At 59.8% G+C, this 18,787-nt stretch overlaps 1 protein-coding gene across 1 annotated transcript in view; it reads left to right on the top strand.

Moving 5' to 3' along the window:
* Positions 1 to 18,787, top strand: part of LOXL2 (lysyl oxidase like 2) — a 52,485-nt gene that overhangs the window by 28,822 nt on the left and 4,876 nt on the right. Inside the window, exons 4-10 of the mRNA XM_054174809.1 lie at positions 948 to 1,170; positions 2,797 to 2,980; positions 7,354 to 7,505; positions 9,508 to 9,675; positions 11,743 to 11,908; positions 12,617 to 12,860; positions 17,760 to 17,875. Of these exons, the coding sequence (XP_054030784.1) occupies positions 948 to 1,170; positions 2,797 to 2,980; positions 7,354 to 7,505; positions 9,508 to 9,675; positions 11,743 to 11,908; positions 12,617 to 12,860; positions 17,760 to 17,875 (1,253 nt within the window). The remainder of the gene's footprint in view (positions 1 to 947; positions 1,171 to 2,796; positions 2,981 to 7,353; positions 7,506 to 9,507; positions 9,676 to 11,742; positions 11,909 to 12,616; positions 12,861 to 17,759; positions 17,876 to 18,787) is intronic.

Here is an 18,787-nt window from a genome sequence, read left to right as displayed (position 1 = left end):
GCCCAGGGGGGGTTGGAAGCTCTCCACACAACCTCTCTGGACAGCCTGCTCCAGGCCTCCAGCATCTTTACAGCAAAGAATTTCCTCCTCATGCTGATGTGGAATATCCTGGGTGCCAGTTTGTGCTCTCTGCCCCTTGGCCTGGCCCTGGGCACCACTGAGCAGAGCCTGGCCCCAGCCTCTTGTCCTTCACAGCTTCTTCAGCTCTTGCTGAGCATTGCTCAGCTCCCCTCTGGGGCTGCTCTTCTGCAGGCTCTCAGCCCCAGGGCTCTCAGCCTTTGCTCCTCACAGAGCTGCTCCAGGCCCCTCAGCATCTTCCCAGCCTCCCCTGGACTCTCTCCAGCAGTTTCCTGTCTAAGCTCCCTGCTGTTTGTGCTCAGACTCTGTTTGGACACTGCCTGATCTCTGCCCCCAGGGCTCTCTGCTGTGTGTCTCTCCTTCAGGAGCAGGGTTGCAGCTCAGGCTGCACTGTGGATTCCCACTCTCATCTTTGCCTGCAGGAGGTGACCTCTTCACTCCCAGGTGACTCCTCACAGAGGGTCCTTGTGTGGCTGAATGGATCAGCCTTCAGCAGCAATGATAGGACTGAGGGGAATGGGACAAAACTGGAAGTGGGGAGATTCAGCTTGGCTGTGAGGAAGTTGTTCCCCATGAGGGTGGTGAGAGCCTGGCACAGGCTGCCCAGGGAGGTGGTGGAAGCCTCATCCCTGGAGGTGTTTGCAGCCAGGCTGGAGGTGGCTGTGAGCAACCTGCTGTGGTGTGAGGTGTCCCTGGCCATGGCAGGGGGGTTGGAACTGGCTGAGCCTTGAGCTCCTTTCCAGCCCTGACAGTTCTGTGATGTTCTTAAGCCTCACTTTCTTTCCAGACATTCTTTTTTCCCCAGCTGTAGCTCTACCAGTGCAGTTTTCCTGGGCTCCTAGGGCTCTGTCCTCTGTCTCTCCCTGCAGGATGTTTGCCAGCAGGAGGAAGCAGCACTATTGGCCTTACTCAATGGACTGCAGTGGGAATGAAGCTCACATCTCCAGCTGCAAGCTGGGCAACCACCTCCACGTGGATGCAAAGAAGAACACAACCTGTGAGAATGGGATGCCTGCAGTTGTCAGCTGTGTCCCAGGACGTGCCTTTGCCCCCAGCAGCCACAGTGGCTTCAGGAAAGCCTTCAGGCAGGAGGTGAGCAGGGAGCAAACCCAACCTCTCCAAACAGGAACAGCCTGAGGGGGGCAACTTCACCACCAGCAGCCACAAACCAGCCTCTGGTGCAAATGTCACAATCTCAGCACAGTGAGAGTGGGAAGGGAGCTCTGGGGATCATCCAGTCCAACCCCCTGCTCCAGCAGGGCACCCACAGCAGCTTGCCCAGCAGCACAATGCCCAGCGGGGGTTGGAAGCTCTCCACACCAGGAGGCTCCACAACCTCTCTGGGCAGCCTGCTCCAGGCCTCCAGCAGCCTCCACCAAACAACTTTCTCCTCCTCTTCAGATGGAACCTCCTGGGTGCCACTTTGTGCCCCTTGTCCTGTCCCTGGGCACCACTGACAAGATCCTGGCCCCAGCCTCTTGCCCCCCACAGCTCCTTTAGCTCTTGCTGAGCATTGCTCAGCTCCCCTCTGGGGCTGCTCTTCTGCAGGCTCTCAGCCCCAGGGCTCTCAGCCTTTGCTGCTCCCAGAGCTGCTCCAGGCCCCTCAGCAGCTTCCCAGCCTGCCCTGGATTCTCTCCAGCAGTTCTCTGTCCCTCTGGAAGTGGGGAGCCCAGAACTGGACCCAGTGTTCCATCTGTGGCCTCACCAGGGCAGAGCACAGGGGTAGTAGAACCTCCCTCCCCCTGCTGCCCACAATTCTCCCTGCCCCCCAGGGATACCTTTAGCCTTCTTGGCCACGAGGGCACATTGCTGGCTCCTGCTGACCTTCTTGCTTCCTCTTTGTACTCTTCTCTCCCTGCAAGCCCAGCTGAGGTTCTGCCATGCTTTACCTCTGTCTGCAGGCTCCAGAGGGTGGGAGACTGGCCTGTGGCTGCAGCTGGCAAGGCTGAGAGCAAGTAGGAAGCAAATCCATCTGTCAGGTCCCTGTTTGAGCTCCTCTGGCCAAGGCAGTTGAATTTGTGCCCAGTTGCTGCTGGGCTTTGCTGTTTCACAGCTCCTTAAGCACTGCTGGGTTGCCTTTCCCAGAGCTCCAAGGGGAACCAGCAGGCATTTCCCCTCTCCCTGTGCCTTCTGCAAGGAAATGCCCAGAGGCACTGGGAAGGTGTCCTCCACAGAATCAACCAACCAGGTTGGAAAAGACCTCAGAGATCATCGAGTCCAACCTATCACCTATCTCCCGACACCTCCTGACAACTAAACCATGGCTCCAAGGGCCACATCCAAGCCTTTTCTGAACACCTCCAGGGACAGAGACTCCACCACCTCCTTGGGCAACACATTCCAGTGGCCAATCTCTCTTGCTGGGAAGAACTTTCTCCTCACCTCCAGCCCAGGTTGTAGCCAGGTGGGGGTTGGTCTCTTCTCCCAGGCAGCCAGCACCAGAACAAGAGGACACAGTCTCAAGATGCACCAGGGGAAGTTTAGGCTGGAGAAAGTTCTTCCCAGAGAGAGTTGTTAGCCACTGGGATGTGCTGCCCAGGGAGGTGGTGGAGTCCCCATCCCTGGAGGTGTTCAAGAGGGGATTGGATGTGGCCCTTGGAGCCATGGTTTAGCTGTCGGGAGGTGTTGGGTGACAGCTTGGACTTGATGACCTTTGAGGTCTTTTCCAACCTTATTGACTCTTTGATTCTATGATCCCTCCCTCTCTCTGCCTTCCAGCAACCCCTGGTGAGGCTGAAAGGAGGAGCCAACACTGGGGAAGGCCGAGTGGAAGTGCTGAAGAACGGGGAGTGGGGAACGGTCTGCGACGACAACTGGAACCTGGTGTCAGCCAGCGTGGTGTGCCGAGAGCTGGGCTTTGGCAGCGCCAAGGAGGCCATCACAGGGGCAAGGCTGGGGCAAGGTAAGGGCATGGAGAGCTCCAAGGATCACCTGGGCTTTGTTCACCTCCCAGAACCTCTCAGGATTCAGAGCAGAGCACATGTTTACCTGGTGGGGGAGGAAAGGGAGGTGTTTGTTCTGGGCACCGGGGATTTGCTCTCTACACTTAGGAAGTCTCTTGAGTCTAGGAGCTGGAAGCTGAATTGGTGACTTGGGAAGCTGGGTTTCTGCTCCCCAAGTGCCCTCAGAGGCATTCATCACAGCATGGTTGCTTTAGCTAAACCTTTCCACCAGCCCTTGGGCTTAACCTGGGTCTTGGAGCAAAGCTGATGTGATGAGGGTCCCTCTTCCCTCACCCACAGGAATGATAATGGCCTTCCAGGATCTGCAGGGGGCTGCAAGAAAGCTGGGGAGGGACTTCTGAGGGTGTCAGGGAGGGACAGGACTGGGGGGGATGGAGCAAAACTAGAAGTGGGGAGATTGAGATTGGATGTGAGGAAGAAGTTGTTCCCCAGGAGGGTGGTGAGAGCCTGGCACAGGTTGCCCAGGGAGGTGGTGGAAGCCTCCTGCCTGGAGGTGTTTGCAGCCAGGCTGGAGGTGGCTGTGAGCAACCTGCTGTGGTGTGAGGTGTCCCTGGCCATGGCAGGGGAGTTGGAACTGGCTGAGCCTTGAGGTCCCTTCCAGCCCTGACAATTCTGTGGTTCAGGATTCCTTGAAAGAATCAGAGAATGTTAGGGGTTGGAAGGGACCTCTGGAGATCATCCAGTCCAAGCCCCCTGCCAGAGCAGGGTCACCCAGGGCAGGTCACAGGAACACATCCAGATGGCTCTGGAAAGTCTCCACACCAGGAGACTCCACAACCTCCCTGGGCAGCCTGCTCCAGGCCTCCAGCACCCTCACAACAAACAACTTTCTCCTCTTCTTCAGGTGGAACCTCCTGGGTTCCAGCTTGTCCCTGTTGTTCCTTGTCTTGGCACTGGGCAGCACCCAACAGAGCCTGGCACCTTCATCCTGACCCCCACCCCTCAGATATTGACAGACATTGATCAGATCCCTCTCAGCCTTCTCCTCTCCACACTGACCACCCCCAGGGCTCTCAGTCTCTCTCCACAGCAGAGCTGTTCCAGTCCCTTCAGCATCCTCAGAGCCTCCCCTGGGCTCTCTCCAGCAGGTCTCTGCCCCTCTTGAACTGGGGAGCCCCAAACTGGGCACAGCATTGCAGCTGTGGTCCAAGCAGGGCAGAGCAGAGGGGCAGCAGAACCTCCCCAGCCCTGCTGGCCACACTTCCCTTGCTGCACCCCAGCAGACCATTGGCCTCTTGGCCACCAGGGCACACTGCTGCCTGGTGATGCTGTGTTGAGGCTTTCCCTCAGACAGCTGCTTGGTTACCACATCCATTGCTCTCCAGTTCTCTCTGTGCCTTCTCTAGACCCATCCCATGCTGTACTCCATTGCTAGAAGGCTCCTGGCAGAGATTAACTCCTGGATCCTAAGACTTTAAAATGCTCTTCAGATGCCCAGAACATCAATTTAGCTCATTACAAGCAGAAGGGCACTTGAGCAGCTCAGGGGCCAGGGTTTGGGTTTGGATTTCCTGTAGCTGGGAGCTGGTTCAGATCCCAAACCATGGCAAAAGGGTGACTCCAAGCCTAAGGAACACCCTCTCCAAGCACCTCCTGATCCACAAGCCAGCCCTAAAGAAAAACACCACCAAGGCCTTGACTGGGAGACTAAACTGCCTGAGGGAAATGCCTTCAGGCCAGGGTGGTTTGGAGAAGGGAAGGGAAAAGCAGCAGCACGTGGCAAGCACGGTGGTGGTGGTGGCCAGAGCCTGGGGAGCTGTAAAACGTGAGCTGTCCATTGGATCTGCCAGACAAAACCCTCCTGTGGTGCTGTGCAGGGAGCTGCTGCTCTGCTGAGCTGCTGTAGGAAACAGCACAACCGTGGTGGAGGCTGCTGCCACGTGAGGAACAGGACAGGCTGTTCCCTGCCATCTCCTGCAGCCTGGAAGCCTGGCTGCTGCTTCCCACACCATGTCCTTGCTGGGGCTGCTCAGTCCATCAGAGCTCCCTGGCCAGGCTGATCCTGCAGCAGCTGCATCATCACAGTGGGGTAAGGAAAGGAGAAGCCTTGGCCCAGGCTCAGCTCTCTGCTCCTGTGTCCCAGGGGAGACTCCTGGCTGTTAAACTCGGTGTCCACCTCTGTGCTTGCAGCTGCTCCTCAGTGAGATTCCCCAGACTGAGTCAGGGTGGGGAGGACCCTCTAAGGTCATCCTGTCCAACCTCTCTGCAGGCTGCAGGGATGTCTCCAACCAGAGCAGGCTGCACCAGGGCCACAGCAAGGCTGATCTTGCATGTCTCCAGGGATGGAGCCTCAAGCACCTCCCTGGGCAGCCTATCCCTGTGTCTCACCACCCTCACTGTGCAGAGCTTCCTCCTGGTGTCCAGCCTAACCCTGCCCTGCTCCAGTTTCAAACCATTGTCTCTCATCCCATCACTCCAAGCCCTTCTGAACAGTCCCTCCCCAGCTTTCCTGTAGGTCCCCTTCAGCTCCTGGCAGTCAACTCTAAGGTCCCCCTGGAGCCTTTTCCTCTCCAGGCTGCACAGCCCCAGCTCCCTCAGCCTGTGCTCACAGCAGGAGCATCTTTGTGGCCTCCTCTGGCCTCACTCCAGCAGCTCTGTGTCCTTCTCCTGCTGGGGACCCCAGAGCTGGAGGCAGGATTGGAGGTGAGGTCTGAGCAGAGCAGAGCCCAAGGGCAGAATCCCCTCTCTCCTGCCCTGCTGCCCACCCTGCTCTGGCTGCAGCTCCCTCAGCCTGTCCTCACAGCAGAGCTGCTCCAGCCCCTTGGATCACCTTTGTGGCCTCCTCTGGCCTCACTCCAGCAGTTCCATGTCCTCCTCCTGCTGGGGTGATCCTATGATCCCTGTGTTGTTAACCCCAGCAAACGTGTCCACGTCCCATTGAAAGGTCCAGGCTTGACTGGGAGCTGCTTCCAGCACAGACACCCAGCCAAAAGGTCATGGCTGGTGAATTCTTTCAGCTGAAGTTTGTAAATTATGCAACAATGGAAACTTGGCTTCCTCTGTGGCTCTTCTGTGCCTGAGTTCCAGAGGCTGCTGGCAGGGACTGGACACTGAAAGAGCTACTGATCATTTTTCAGCTCTGTGCTTTATGTTTTACCAGAAATCATTGGCATTTTTGGGGGTGGGTTTTGGGTTGGTTTTTTTTGAGTCAAGGAGCAGTGTGGTTTGAATTCTAGAGGCCAATTGTGAGAAGAATTTATGGAGAGCAGCCCTGAGGAGAAGGACTTGGGAGTGCTGGGTGAGCAGAAGCTCAACGTGAGCTGGCACCCAGCGCTGCCAGCCCAGCCCCAGCCTGGCCTGGGCTGAGCCCCAGCAGTGTGGGCAGCAGGGGCAGGGAGGGGATTCTGCCCCTCTGCTGTGCTCTGCTGAGACCCTCCCTGCAGGGATGGGGCACTCTAGGGTCCTCAGCACAGACAGGGACCTGGTGGAGAGGGGCCAGAGGAGGCCACAGCAATGCTGGCAGGGCTGGAAGGGCTCTGCTGTGAAGCCAGGCTGAGAGAGTTGGGGTTGTGCAGCCTGGAGAAGAGAAGGCTCCAGGGAGACCTTCTGGTGGCCTTCCAGGATTTGAAGGGGGCTACAGGAGAGCTGGGGAGGGACTTTGTACACATGCATGGAGTGAGAGGATGAGAGGTGATGGCTTCAGATTGGAAGAAGCTGGATTGAAATTGGACATGAGGAGGAAATTCTTCCCCAGGAGGGTGGTGAAGCACTGGAACAGGTTGCCCAGAGAAGCTTTGGAGGGTTCAAGCCCGGCAGTGTTTCCTAGCCTGGAGAAGAGGAGGCTCAGGGGAGACCTCATTGCTCTCTACAACTACCTGAAGGGAGGTTGGAGCCAGGTGGGGGTTGGGCTCTTCTCCCAGGCACCCAGCACCAGAACAAGAGGACACAGTCTCAAGCTGTGCCAGGGGAGGTTTGGGCTGGATGTTAGGAAGAAGTTATAGAAGTAGAATATATTCTATGTATGTATTCTATGTAAGTTCTTAACAGAAAGAGAGATTGGCCATTGGGATGTGCTGCCCAGGGAGGTGGTGGAGTCACCATCCCTGGAGGTGTTTAGGAAGAGACTGGATGGGGTGCATGGTGCCATGGGTTAGTTGATCAGATGGTGTTGGGTGACTGGTTGGACTGGATGATCTCAAAGGTCTCTTCCAACCTGGTCTGGTCTATTCTATTCTATTCTTCTATTCATCTCTTGCAACCCAAACCCCTTCCATGTCTGCAGCCTACTAATAAACTGTTATTGGCCATTCCCTCACCAGGCAGTAGCCTGGAGAGAAGCTCAGGACTCTCTTTTCTCCTTTCCCTCCCCAAGGCATGGGCCCAATCCACCTGAATGAAATCGACTGCACAGGCTTCGAGAAGTCCCTCACGGACTGCAAGTTCAACACAGAGTCCCAGGGCTGCAACCACGAAGAAGATGCTGCTGTGAGATGCAATGTTCCAGCCATGGGCTTCCAGAACCAGGTGAGCAGCTTGAGAGGCTCTGCTGGAGCTGGGATCTGCTGGAGAGGCTCCGGCAGAGGGCTGCGAGGATGCGGAGGGACTGCAGCACTGCCTGGGGAGGAGAGGCTGAGGGCCCTGGGGGTGGTTAGCCTGGAGAGGAGAAGGCTGAGAGGGGATTTAATAAAGGTTTATCAATATCTGAGGGCTGGGGGTCAGGAGGGAGGGGACAGGCTCTGCTCACTTGCTCCCTGGGATAGGACAAGGGGCAATGGATGTAAGCTGCAGCACAGGAGGTTCCACCTCAACACGAGGGGAAACTTCTTCACTGTAAGGATCACAGAGCCCTGGGGCAGGCTGCCCAGAGAGGTTGTGGAGTCTCCTTCTCTGGAGACTTTCCAGCCCTGTCTGGATGTGTTCCTGTGTGACCTGAGCTGGATTCTACGCTCCTGCTCTGGCAGGGGGGGTGGAATCAATGATCTCTTTGGGTCCCTTCCAACCCCTGACATCCTGGGATGCTGTGGTGAGCTGTCTCCATCCCACAGCATCAGAGGACCCTACAAGGCATTGGCTTGAAAGGGACCTTTAAAGGTCTTGAGGCCTCCCTTGCAGGGTGTCTGGGTAGGGACTGTTTCACCTGTGCCTACTCAGGGTAGATTTTGACATCAGCATTGGGCTGGGGAAGGGTAAATGAGGGAGGTGCTTCCCTTTTGTGCTGAGCTTTGAGCTCCTCCACTCACTCACAACCCTCTGCCATGCTTGAAGTGGCCCTTCAGCTGCAACCTGGGCAGTGGCCCTGTGAAGCTGGAGGTTGTCCCTCTGACCCTCTCCTGGAGAAAAAGAGGCTGAGGGGAGATCCCTGCACTCAGCACTGCTGAGGACACACCCTGAGTATTGGCTTCAGTTTTGGGCCCCTCACTCCAAGCAGGACATTGAGGAGCTGGAGCAGGCCCAGAGAAGGGCAACAGAGCTGGGGAAGGGTCTGGAGAACAGGGCTGGGGAGAGGCAGCTGAGGGAGCTGGGGGTGTTGAGAGGAAGCTGAGAGGAGACCCTCTGGCTCTCTCCAGCTCCCTGAGAGGAGGCTGGAGCCAGGTGAGGGTTGGGCTCTTCTCCAAAGGAACAAGCAATAGAACTAAAAGAAATGCCCTCAAGTTGCACCAGGGGAGGTTTAGGTTGGACATTAGCAGGGACTGCTTGACTGAAAGGGTTCGCAAAGCCTGGAAGGGGCTGGCCAGGAGAGGTGGCTGAGGTGGGGGTGCGGTGCTGGGGGCCGCGGAGGTGCGGTGCGGGGGGCCGCGGGGGTGCGGTGCTGGGGGCCGCGGGGGTGCGGTGCGGGGGGCCGCGGGGATGCGGTGCTGGGGGCCGCGGAGGTGCGGTGCGGGGGGCCGCGGGGATGCGGTGCTGGGGGCCGCGGGGATGCGGTGCTGGGGGCCGCGGGGATGCGGTGCTGGGGGCCGCGGGGGTGCGGTGCTGGGGGCCGCGGGGGTGCGGTGCGGGGGGCCGCGGGGGTGCGGTGCTGGGGGCCGCGGAGGTGCGGTGCTGGGGGCCGCGGGGATGCGGTGCGGGGGGCCGCGGGGGTGCGGTGCTGGGGGCCGCGGGGATGCGGTGCTGGGGGCCGCGGGGATGCGGTGCTGGGGGCCGCGGGGGCGCGGTGCTGGGGGCCGCGGGGGCGCGGTGCTGGGGGCCGCGGGGGTGCGGTGCTGGGGGCCGCGGGGATGCGGTGCGGGGGGCCGCGGGGATGCGGTGCGGGGGGCCGCGGGGATGCGGTGCTGGGGGCCGCGGAGGTGCGGTGCTAGGGGCCGCGGAGGTTCGGTGCTGGGGGCCGCGGGGATGCGGTGCGGGGGGCCGCGGGGGTGCGGTGCTGGGGGCCGCGGGGATGCGGTGCTGGGGGCCGCGGAGGTGCGGTGCTGAGGGGCACAGTCTGGTGCCGAGGGGCAGAGTTTGGCGCTGAGCTGGGGGGTTGGACTGGCTGGGGGACAAGCTCTGTCCCCAGCAAGCCCCAGCCGGCGCTCTGGTGCCCTTGCAGCTGCGGCTGAGCGGTGGCCGCAACCCCTACGAGGGCAGGGTGGAGGTCCTGGCGGAGCGCAACGGCAGCCTGCGCTGGGGCACGGTCTGCAGCGAGAACTGGAGCACCGTGGAGGCCATGGTGGTGTGCCGGCAGCTGGGGCTGGGCTTTGCCAGCCAGGCCTTCCAGGTGAGTCCCCCCCGCCCCCTGCCTGCCTCCCGGCTCTGCTGGCCTCTGCCTGCTTGGGTTGGACAGCCTGGGGGAGGAGGAGGAAGGTTGGACCGCAGCCTTCCTTTGAGCTTTGAGGGTCAGTTCCAACCTGATGCCAGCTGTGAATAACCTGCTGGCCACAGCACTGAGCCTGAAGGCACTAACTGGAGAGACCCCGAGGGCTCAGGATGCCCTGGAGGCAGAGGGCTGGAGCTGCCCATGCTGCTGCTGCACCAACCCCTCCATGCCGGCTGCTTCCCGCAGCTGAGCCACCTGCCCAGCTGCCGAGCAGAGCAGAGCTGAGGACAGCCACGTCCTATGAAGGCTGAGGACAGCTCCTTTCCAGCTGCCTGCCTCTTGTTGACACAACCCTGAGAGCCCAGGGAGGACCAAGCCACTTTTTCCTTTGGCTGAGGCTGCTGCTATTTAGGACAGAAAAGTTTTCTCCTTGCCTGGCCCAGCTGCAGCAGCTCCAGGAGCATAAAGCTGCAGTGTGCAGCACAGGGCAGGCTGGGGGAGTGTTGCTAAGAGGGTTAACAACCAGCCTGGTGCCATGGGAGCAATGGGACAGATGAGTTTGAGCTTGTCCTGGAAACCTGCTCCCACTCCTGACACCAACAGATCTGTCTGGTGGGGGTGGGGTTGGGTGGGGGTTGGGGTTTTTTTTGCCCCTCTCACTTTTCATCCCTCCCCTTCCCCCAGGCTTTGCAACTGCAGCTTCATCAGGCTGCAGAGTGCTTGGTTTTGGCAGGGGGGGTGTCTTGGGGTGGGGTGGGGGGTTCATTTTCTGTCCTTCTCACACGCTTTGTAAAGCTGGGGAGGGTGGAGAGGAGCAGGGAGCAGGGTTGGAGCATCTCTGGGTGCCCCCCTTACAAGGAAAAGAGGCAGAGCCCAGGGTGGGCAGAGCCCCTTAGCCCTGCTTCCCCTTCAGTGTCTCCTTTCTGTGGCACTGCCAGCATGGCTCTTCATCCTGCCTCCCTCCTCTGCACTCCAGGGGTTACTTGTGGCCCTCCCAAGTGCACAGATGTCACAAGACAGATGTGGTTTAGTTCTGGGCATCACTCCCAAAGGCACAGCCTAGATGGCTTAGGACAGCCCAGGCACGAATTCATCAGCTGGATGGGTAGAGCAGGGTGGAAAAGTGAGCTTGAGCTGGAAGTAAAACAAGCAGAGAAGGAAGCCAGCTCAGCAACAGGGAGAGAGGGAGGGAGACCAGCTCAGCAGCGGGGGGAGAGGGAGGGAGACCAGCTCAGCAACAGGGAGAGAGGGACAGAGACCAGCTCAGCAGCGGGGGGAGAGGGAGGGAGACCAGCTCAGCAACAGGGAGAGAGGGACAGAGACCAGCTCAGCAGCGGGGGGAGAGGGAGGGAGACCAGCTCAGCAACGGGGAGAGAGGGACAGAGACCAGCTCAGCAGCGGGGGGAGAGGGAGGGAGACCAGCTCAGCAACAGGGAGAGAGGGACAGAGACCAGCTCAGCAGCGGGGGGAGAGGGAGGGAGACCAGCTCAGCAACAGGGAGAGAGGGACAGAGACCAGCTCAGCAGCGGGGGGAGAGGGAGGGAGACCAGCTCAGCAACAGGGAGAGAGGGAGGGAGACTGGCCCAGCAGCGGGGGGAGAGGGAGGGAGACCGGCTCAGCAGCTGGGGGAGGGACTGAAGCCGGCTCAGAACTGGGGGGAAGGATGGAGACCAGCCCAGAAATGAGGAGAGGGATTGAAGGCAGCTCAGAAACAGGGAGAGGGATTGAGACCAGCTCAGCAACTGGGATAAGGGATTGAAGCCAGCTCAGCAACAGGGATAGGGACTGAGACCAGCTCAGGACAAGGAGAGGGTTTTGCTTAGCACTGGTCAGATCTTGAGGGCATACAACATGGGACTGGGATTAAAAAAGCCCCAGGCTGCCCAGCCTTCCTCTCGGGCTCTTCTCCTCCTCACCAGCATCTGTCTCCTGAGCCTTAGGCTTCCCTGAAGGGAAGATGCCAGTCCCAGGGTGGGTGAACACTCCTCATTAAAGCCTGAATTGCCTGAAATGCCTTCTTCTGCCCAGGAAACCTGGTACTGGCACGGAGACGTCAGCGCTGACAGCGTGGTGATGAGCGGAGTCAAGTGCTCGGGGACAGAGATGTCCCTGGCCCACTGCCGCCACGACGGAGCGGAGGTCTCCTGCCCCAGAGGGGGTGGTCGCTTCGGTGCTGGGGTGTCCTGCTCAGAGAGTGAGTAACTGGGGGGGCTTTAGGCTGTGCCTTCAAAATTGTTCACAGATCTTCAACAGAAAAGTAGTAGAAACACTGGCACGGGTTGCCCAGGGAGGTGGTGGAAGCCTCCTGCCTGGAGGTTCTGAAGGCCAGGCTGGATGTGGCTGTGAGCAACCTGCTGTGGTGTGAGGTGTCCCTGCCCATGGCAGGGGGGTTGGAACTGGTTAAGCCTTGAGGTCTCTTCCAACCCAACCCATTCCATGAATCTTGGAGATCTTTTTCCAACCTGAAACATTCCAGTGGATGTCAGGAAGAAGTTGTTGCCCATGAGGGTGGTGAGAGCCTGGCACAGGTTGCCCAGGGAGGTGGTGGAAGCCTCATCTCTGGAGGTGCTGTGGTGTGAGGTGTCCCTGGCCATGGCAGGGGGGTTGGAGTAGATCTCTGAGGTCCCTTCCATGTGAGAGCTGGAAAAAAGTCATAGAATCACAGAACTGTCAGGGCTGGATGGGACCTCAAGGCTCAGCCACTTCCAACCCCCCTGCCATGGCCAGGGACACCTCACACCACAGCAGGTTGCTCACAGCCACCTCCAGCCTGGCCTCAAGCATCTGCTCTCCTCTCAGTTTTGGCTGGTTTGAAAAACCTGTGGCTGCTGGAGCTGCGAGCTGCCTTCCAACCCTTGCCAAGCCCCAAACCCTTCCTCACCTTCCTTTCCCTCCCTTCCAGCGGCCCCTGACCTGGTGCTGAACGCCGAGCTGGTGGAGCAGACGGCGTACCTGGAGGACCGGCCGATGTTCATGCTGCAGTGTGCCCTGGAGGAGAACTGCTTGGCCAGCTCCGCGGCCAACACCTCCCTCACCTCGGGCTACCGCCGCCTGCTGCGCTTCTCCTCCCAGATCCACAACAACGGACAGTCCGACTTCCGCCCCCGCAACGGGCGCCACGCCTGGGTCTGGCACGACTGCCACCGGTGAGCCACTGCCCTCTGCAGCCCCCCTTCCGGCGAGCCACTGCCCTCTGCAGCTCCCCTTCCTGCCCCCTCTGCTGCCCCAGGGGAGTTCCAGCCTGCCACTGCCCCCTGCAGCTCCCCTTCCTGCCCCCTCTGCTGCCCCAGGGGAGTTCCAGCCTGCCACTGCCCCCTGCAGCTCCCCTTCCAGCGAGCCACTGCCCCCTGCGGCCCCCCTTCCGGCGAGCCATTGCCCCCTGCAGCTCCCCTTCCAGCGAGCCACTGCCCCCTGCATCCCCCCTTCCGGCGAGCCACTGCCCCCTGCAGCTCCCCTTCCAGCGAGCCACTGCCCCCTGCATCCCCCCTTCCGGCGAGCCACTGCCCCCTGCAGCTCCCCTTCCAGCGAGCCACTGCCCCCTGCATCCCCCCTTCCGGCGAGCCACTGCCCCCTGCATCCCCCCTTCCGGCGAGCCACTGCCCCCTGCAGCTCCCCTTCCAGCGAGCCACTGCCCCCTGCGGCCCCCCTTCCGGCGAGCCACTGCCCCCTGCAGCCCCCCTTCCAGCGAGCCACTGCCCCCTGCATCCCCCCTTCCGGCGAGCCACTGCCCCCTGCAGCCCCCCTTCCGGCGAGCCACTGCCCCCTGCATCCCCCCTTCCGGCGAGCCACTGCCCCCTGCAGCTCCCCTTCCGGCGAGCCACTGCCCCCTGCAGCCCCCCTTCCGGCGAGCCACTGCCCCCTGCAGCCCCCCTTCCGGCGAGCCACTGCCCCCTGCAGCTCCCCTTCCAGCGAGCCACTGCCCCCTGCGGCCCCCCTTCCGGCGAGCCACTGCCCCCTGCAGCCCCCCTTCCGGCGAGCCACTGCCCCCTGCGGCCCCCCTTCCGGCGAGCCACTGCCCCCTGCAGCTCCCCTTCCAGCGAGCCACTGCCCCCTGCGGCCCCCCTTCCGGCGAGCCACTGCCCCCTGCGGCCCCCCTTCCGGCGAGCCACTGCCCCCTGCGGCCCCCCTTCCGGCGAGCCACTGCCCTCTGCAGCTCCCCTTCCTGCCCCCTCTGCTGCCCCAGGGGAGTTCCAGCCTGCCTCTGCCCCCTGCGGCTCCCCTTCCATCCCTTCCTGCTGCCCCAAGGGAGTTCCAGCCTGCCTCTGCCCCCTGCGGCTCCCCTTCCATCCCTTCCTGCTGCCCCAAGGGAGTTCCAGCCTGCCTCTGCTCCCTGCAGCTCCCCTTCCATCCCTTCCTGCTGCCCCAGGGGAGTTCCAGCCTGCCTCTGCCCCCTGCAGCTCCCCTTCCATCCCTTCCTGCTGTCCCAAGGGAGTTCCAGCCTGCCTCAAGCCTCTGCAGCTCCCCTTCCATCCCTTCCTGCTGCCCCAAGGGAGTTCCAGCTTGCCTCTGCCCCCTGCAGCTCCCCTTCCATCCCTTCCTGCTGCCCCAAGGGAGTTCCAGCCTGCCTCTGCCCCCTGCAGCTCCCCTTCCATCCCTTCCTGCTGTCCCAAGGGAGTTCCAGCCTGCCTCTGGCCCTTGCAGGTCTCCTTCATAGAATCATAGAGTTGTCAGGGTTGGAAGGGACCTCAAGGCTCAGCCAGTTCCAACCCCTTGCCATGGGCAGGGACACCTCACACCACAGCAGGTTGCTCACAGCCACATCCAGCCTGGCCTTCAAAACCTCCAGGGATGAGGCTTCCACCACCTCCCTGCTGCCCCAAGGGAGTCCCAGCCTGCCCTTGGCTTCTGCAGGTCTCCTTCCATCCCTTCCTGCTGCCCTATGGGGAAGTGGTTTGTTATGGGAGCACAGGGTTGAAATAGAGTCATGGAATGGGTTGGGTTGGAAAGGAGCTTAAAGACCATTGAGTTCCAACCCCCTGCCCTGGGCAGAGACACCTCCCACCAGCCCAGCTTGCTCAAGGTCTCATCCAGCCTGGCTTTCAACACTGCCAGGCTTGGAGCCTCCACAGCTTCTCTGAGCAACCTGTTCCAGTGCCTCACCACCCTCCTGGGGAGGAATTTCCTCCTCATGTCTCATCTCAGTCCAGCTTCTTCCAGCTGGAAGCCACCACCCCTTGTCCTGTCACTCCCAGCCCTTGTCAAAGGACCCTCCCCAGCTCTCCTGTAGCCTACCTCAAACCCTGGAAGTCTGCTCTGAGGTCTACCCTGAGGCCTTCTCTTCTCCAGGCTGAACACTCCCCCACTCTCCCAGCCTGTCTTCATAAGAGAAGTTGCCCAACCCTTCAGTAATCTTTGTGGCCACCTCTGGACCTGCCCTAGCAGGTTCAAAGCTCATCCAGTCCAGCCCCCTTTGCAGCCAGCAGGGACATCCCCAGCCAGAGCAGATTGTTCACAGCCACAAACGACCTGCCCTGCCGTGGTGCCAGGGATGGGGCAGCTCCAACCTCTCTGGGCAACCTGGGCCAGGCTCTCAGCACCCTCAGTGTAACAAAATCCCTTCCTCCTCTGCAGTGAAGGTCAGGGAGTGAAGCAAACATTGGCTCCTGCCCCTGCAGCCAGGTTGGGTTGGGCTGGGATGTTTGCAGAGCTCAAACCTCAGGAGGTCAGCAGGGTAGGAGGAAACCCTGAGCAGTGTCTGCGTCCTGAGCCTGCCGGGAAGGGGCCGGAGGACCAGAGGGGCACCACAAGGACCTGAGCACGTCCCAGGCTGGTTCACATGCTTGGAGCAGCTGGGGAGTGACTGGGTGAGTGAGGTGAGAGTGGGAGAGGACCAGGGAGAGGCCAAGAGCCAGCTGTGTGCTTCAAACTGTTTATAGGGAGGAAGAGGAACAGCTCAGATCCTCTTCAGCCTTTCCAGGCTGTAAAGAGCAGAATGTAAACGCTTCTGGTTCAGGCATTTTTCAGGAGCTGAGTCAGGCTGGAGAGCCTCAGACTTTTCTGAGAGGCAGCCAAATGAGGCAGCCTCAAAGCTTGGCCACTGCAGGCTGTCTCTCTCCTCTTCCCCAGCTGCCCCACTCCCATCGCTGGGAGCTCCTTGGAAGGTTGGGGGTTGATGTGGAAAGGGATTAGTGTGAGCTGAGCATCACCCAGAGCCTGCTGTGCTGGTGAGGGGTCTGCAGCACCTCCTGTCCTGACCTCATCTCCTCACTGCTGCTGGAGTGTTGGTCAGTTAGAGGGTAGAAAGGCTCTGCAGAGGGACCTCGACCGACTGGACAGATGGGCAGAGTCCAATGGGATGGCATTTAACAAGACCAAGTGCCGGGTGCTGCACTTTGGCCATGGCAACCCCATGCAGAGCTACAGGCTGGGGTCAGAGTGGCTGAGAGCTGCCAGAGAGGGACCTGGGGGTGCTGGTTGACAGCTGCCTAAACATGAGCCAGCAGTGTGCCCAGGTGGCCAAGAGGGCCAATGGCATCCTGGCCTGTATTAGGAGTAGTGTGGCCAGCAGGAGCAGGGAGGTCATTGTGCCCTGTGCTCAGCACTGGTTAGGCCACACCTTGAGTCCTGTGTCCAGTTCTGGGCCCCTCAGTTTCAGAAGGACATTGAGAGACTTGAAGGTGTCCAGAGAAGGGCAACAAGGCTGGGGAGAGGCCTTGAGCACAGCCCTGTGAGGAGAGGCTGAGGGAGCTGGGGTTGCTTAGCCTGGAGAAGAGAAGGATCAGGGGTGACCTCATTGCCCTCTACAACTACCTGAAAGGTAATTGTAGACAGGAGGGGGTTGGTCTCTTTTCCCAGGCAACCAGCAGCAGAACAAGAGGACACAGTCTCAAGCTGTGCCAGGGGAGGTTTAGACTCGAGGTGAGGAGAAAGTTCTTTACTGAGCGAGTCGTTCGTCATTGGGATGTGCTGCCCAGGGAGGTGGTGGAGTCCCCAGCCCTGGAGGTGTTCAAGAGGGGATTGGAGGTGGCATTTGACCTCATGGTTTAGTCATGAGGTGTTAGGTGGTAGGTTGGACTTGATGATCTCTGAGCTCTTTTCCAGCCTTACTGATTCTATGACTGTAGGGAATGTGCTGCCCAGGGAGGTGGTGGAGTCCCCATCCCTGGAGGTGTTCAAGGGGAGATTGGACGTGGCTCTTGGTGCCACAGTCTAGTCATGAGGTCTGTGGAGACAGGTTGGACTTGATGATCCTTGGGGTCTCTTCCAACCTTAGCTATACTGTGAGACTGTGGTACTGTGAGTGCTGCTGCTGACAGCCCAGCCCACTGAGGATGAGGAACTGTGTGAAGCTGGCTGCTGGCCTTGTGTAGACAGATGTGAGCAGGACAAGTGCTGGGAGAAGCTGCCTCCAGCTGGTGGCAGGGTTCTGCCCAATGCATTCCCATTTCTGCTTCTGGAAAAAGAAATCATTCTATAGAGATATATATATATAAATAAAATTAAATCAATAACAATGGAATAACTTGAAATAAATGAAAGAAAATAGAAAAGAAAGAAAGAAATCAATTAAAATAAACCAAATGAAAATCAATGAAATCAAATAAATGAAATAAAAGGCTGAACAGCCCCCCCCAGCTCCCTCAGCTGCTCCTCCCCAGCCCTGCTCTCCAGACCCTTCCCCAGCTTCCTTGCCCTTCTCTGGGCCTGCTCCAGCTCCCCAGGTGTCCTTGCAGTGAGGAGCTCAACCCTGAGCCCAGCCCTCAAGCTGTGGCCTCCCCAGTGCCCACCCTGGGGGCACCATCCCTGCCCTGCTCCTGCTGCCCACACCACTGCTGCTCCAGGCCAGGCTGCTGGTGGCCTTCATGGCTACCTGGGCACCCCCTGGCTCATATTCAGCCACTGTTGCCTACCACCCACTAAGGCCTTTCTCTGCTGGGCAGTTTCCAGCCACTCTGCCCCAAGCCTGGAGCCTTCCTGGGGTTGTGACCCAAGTGCAGGACCCAGCCCCTTGGCCCTGGTGAACCTCATCCCACTGATCCAACCTTGGCCCATCCATCCCAAAGCATCTTCTCTATAGCTAATTCTCCCTCTCTTGTGCCTTGCAGGCATTACCACAGCATGGAGGTTTTTACCCACTATGATCTACTGAACCTCAATGGGACCAAGGTGGCTGAAGGACACAAAGCCAGCTTCTGCCTGGAAGACACCGAGTGTGAAGCAGGTATCTGCCCAGAGCCTTTGTGCTGGGAGTTCAGGGCTGTGTCCACACAGGAGATGGCTTCAGAGATGCTGTCAAAGTCCTGAGCAGGGCTGGAAAGTGGCCTGGCAGGAGCCAGAAACCAGTCCTGAGGTGACATCTGTGTGGAGTGGTCTCTGGAGGTCTAAGAGAAGCCCTGAAAGCTTCTGAGGGTTTCAGTCTTCAGCTCCTCACACCCTGACTCAGAGCTGCTCTGAGAGCCTCAGAGTGTTTCCATTCCTGGGAAGGAGGAACTCCAGGAACCACAGAATCAGAGGTTTTTATGGGGTTAGAGAAGCTCTCTCAGATCATTGAGTCCAACCAGCAACCCAACCCCACCATGGCCACTCAACTATGGCCCCAAGGGCCATGGCCACAGGTTCCTTGAACACCTCCAGGGATGGGGACTCCACCACCTCCCTGGGCAGGCTGTTCTTGCTGGGCTCTCAGGGTTGTGTCAACAAGAGGCAGGCAGCTGGAAAGGAGCTGTCCTCAGCCTTCATGGGACGTGGCTGTCCTCAGCTCTGTCTGCTCTGCTTGGCAGCTGGGCAGGTGGCTCAGCTGGGGGAAGCAGCTGGCATGGAGGGGTTGGTGCAGCAGCAGCATGGGCAGCTCCAGCCCTCTGCCTCCTGAGCACCTGACCCCAGTAATGATCATAGGATCCTTAAGGCTGGACAAGACCTTTAAGCTCATCAAGCTCAACCTTCTACCCTGCACCACCATGGCCACCAAACCCTGTCCCCAGGTGCCACGGCCACAGGTTCCTTGAACACCTCCAGGGATGGGGACTCCAGCACCTCCCCGGGCAGCCTGCTCCCAGGGTGCTGAGGTGTGGCAGGCAGCAGCTGCCCTGTGCAGCTGAGCAGCACAGGGACCTCACCAGCAGGCAGTGAGCAG

Source organism: Dryobates pubescens, chromosome 31 (assembly GCF_014839835.1).
Source record: "Dryobates pubescens isolate bDryPub1 chromosome 31, bDryPub1.pri, whole genome shotgun sequence".
NCBI lineage: Eukaryota > Metazoa > Chordata > Aves > Piciformes > Picidae > Dryobates > Dryobates pubescens.
This window is presented reverse-complemented; position numbering and strand designations above follow the sequence as displayed.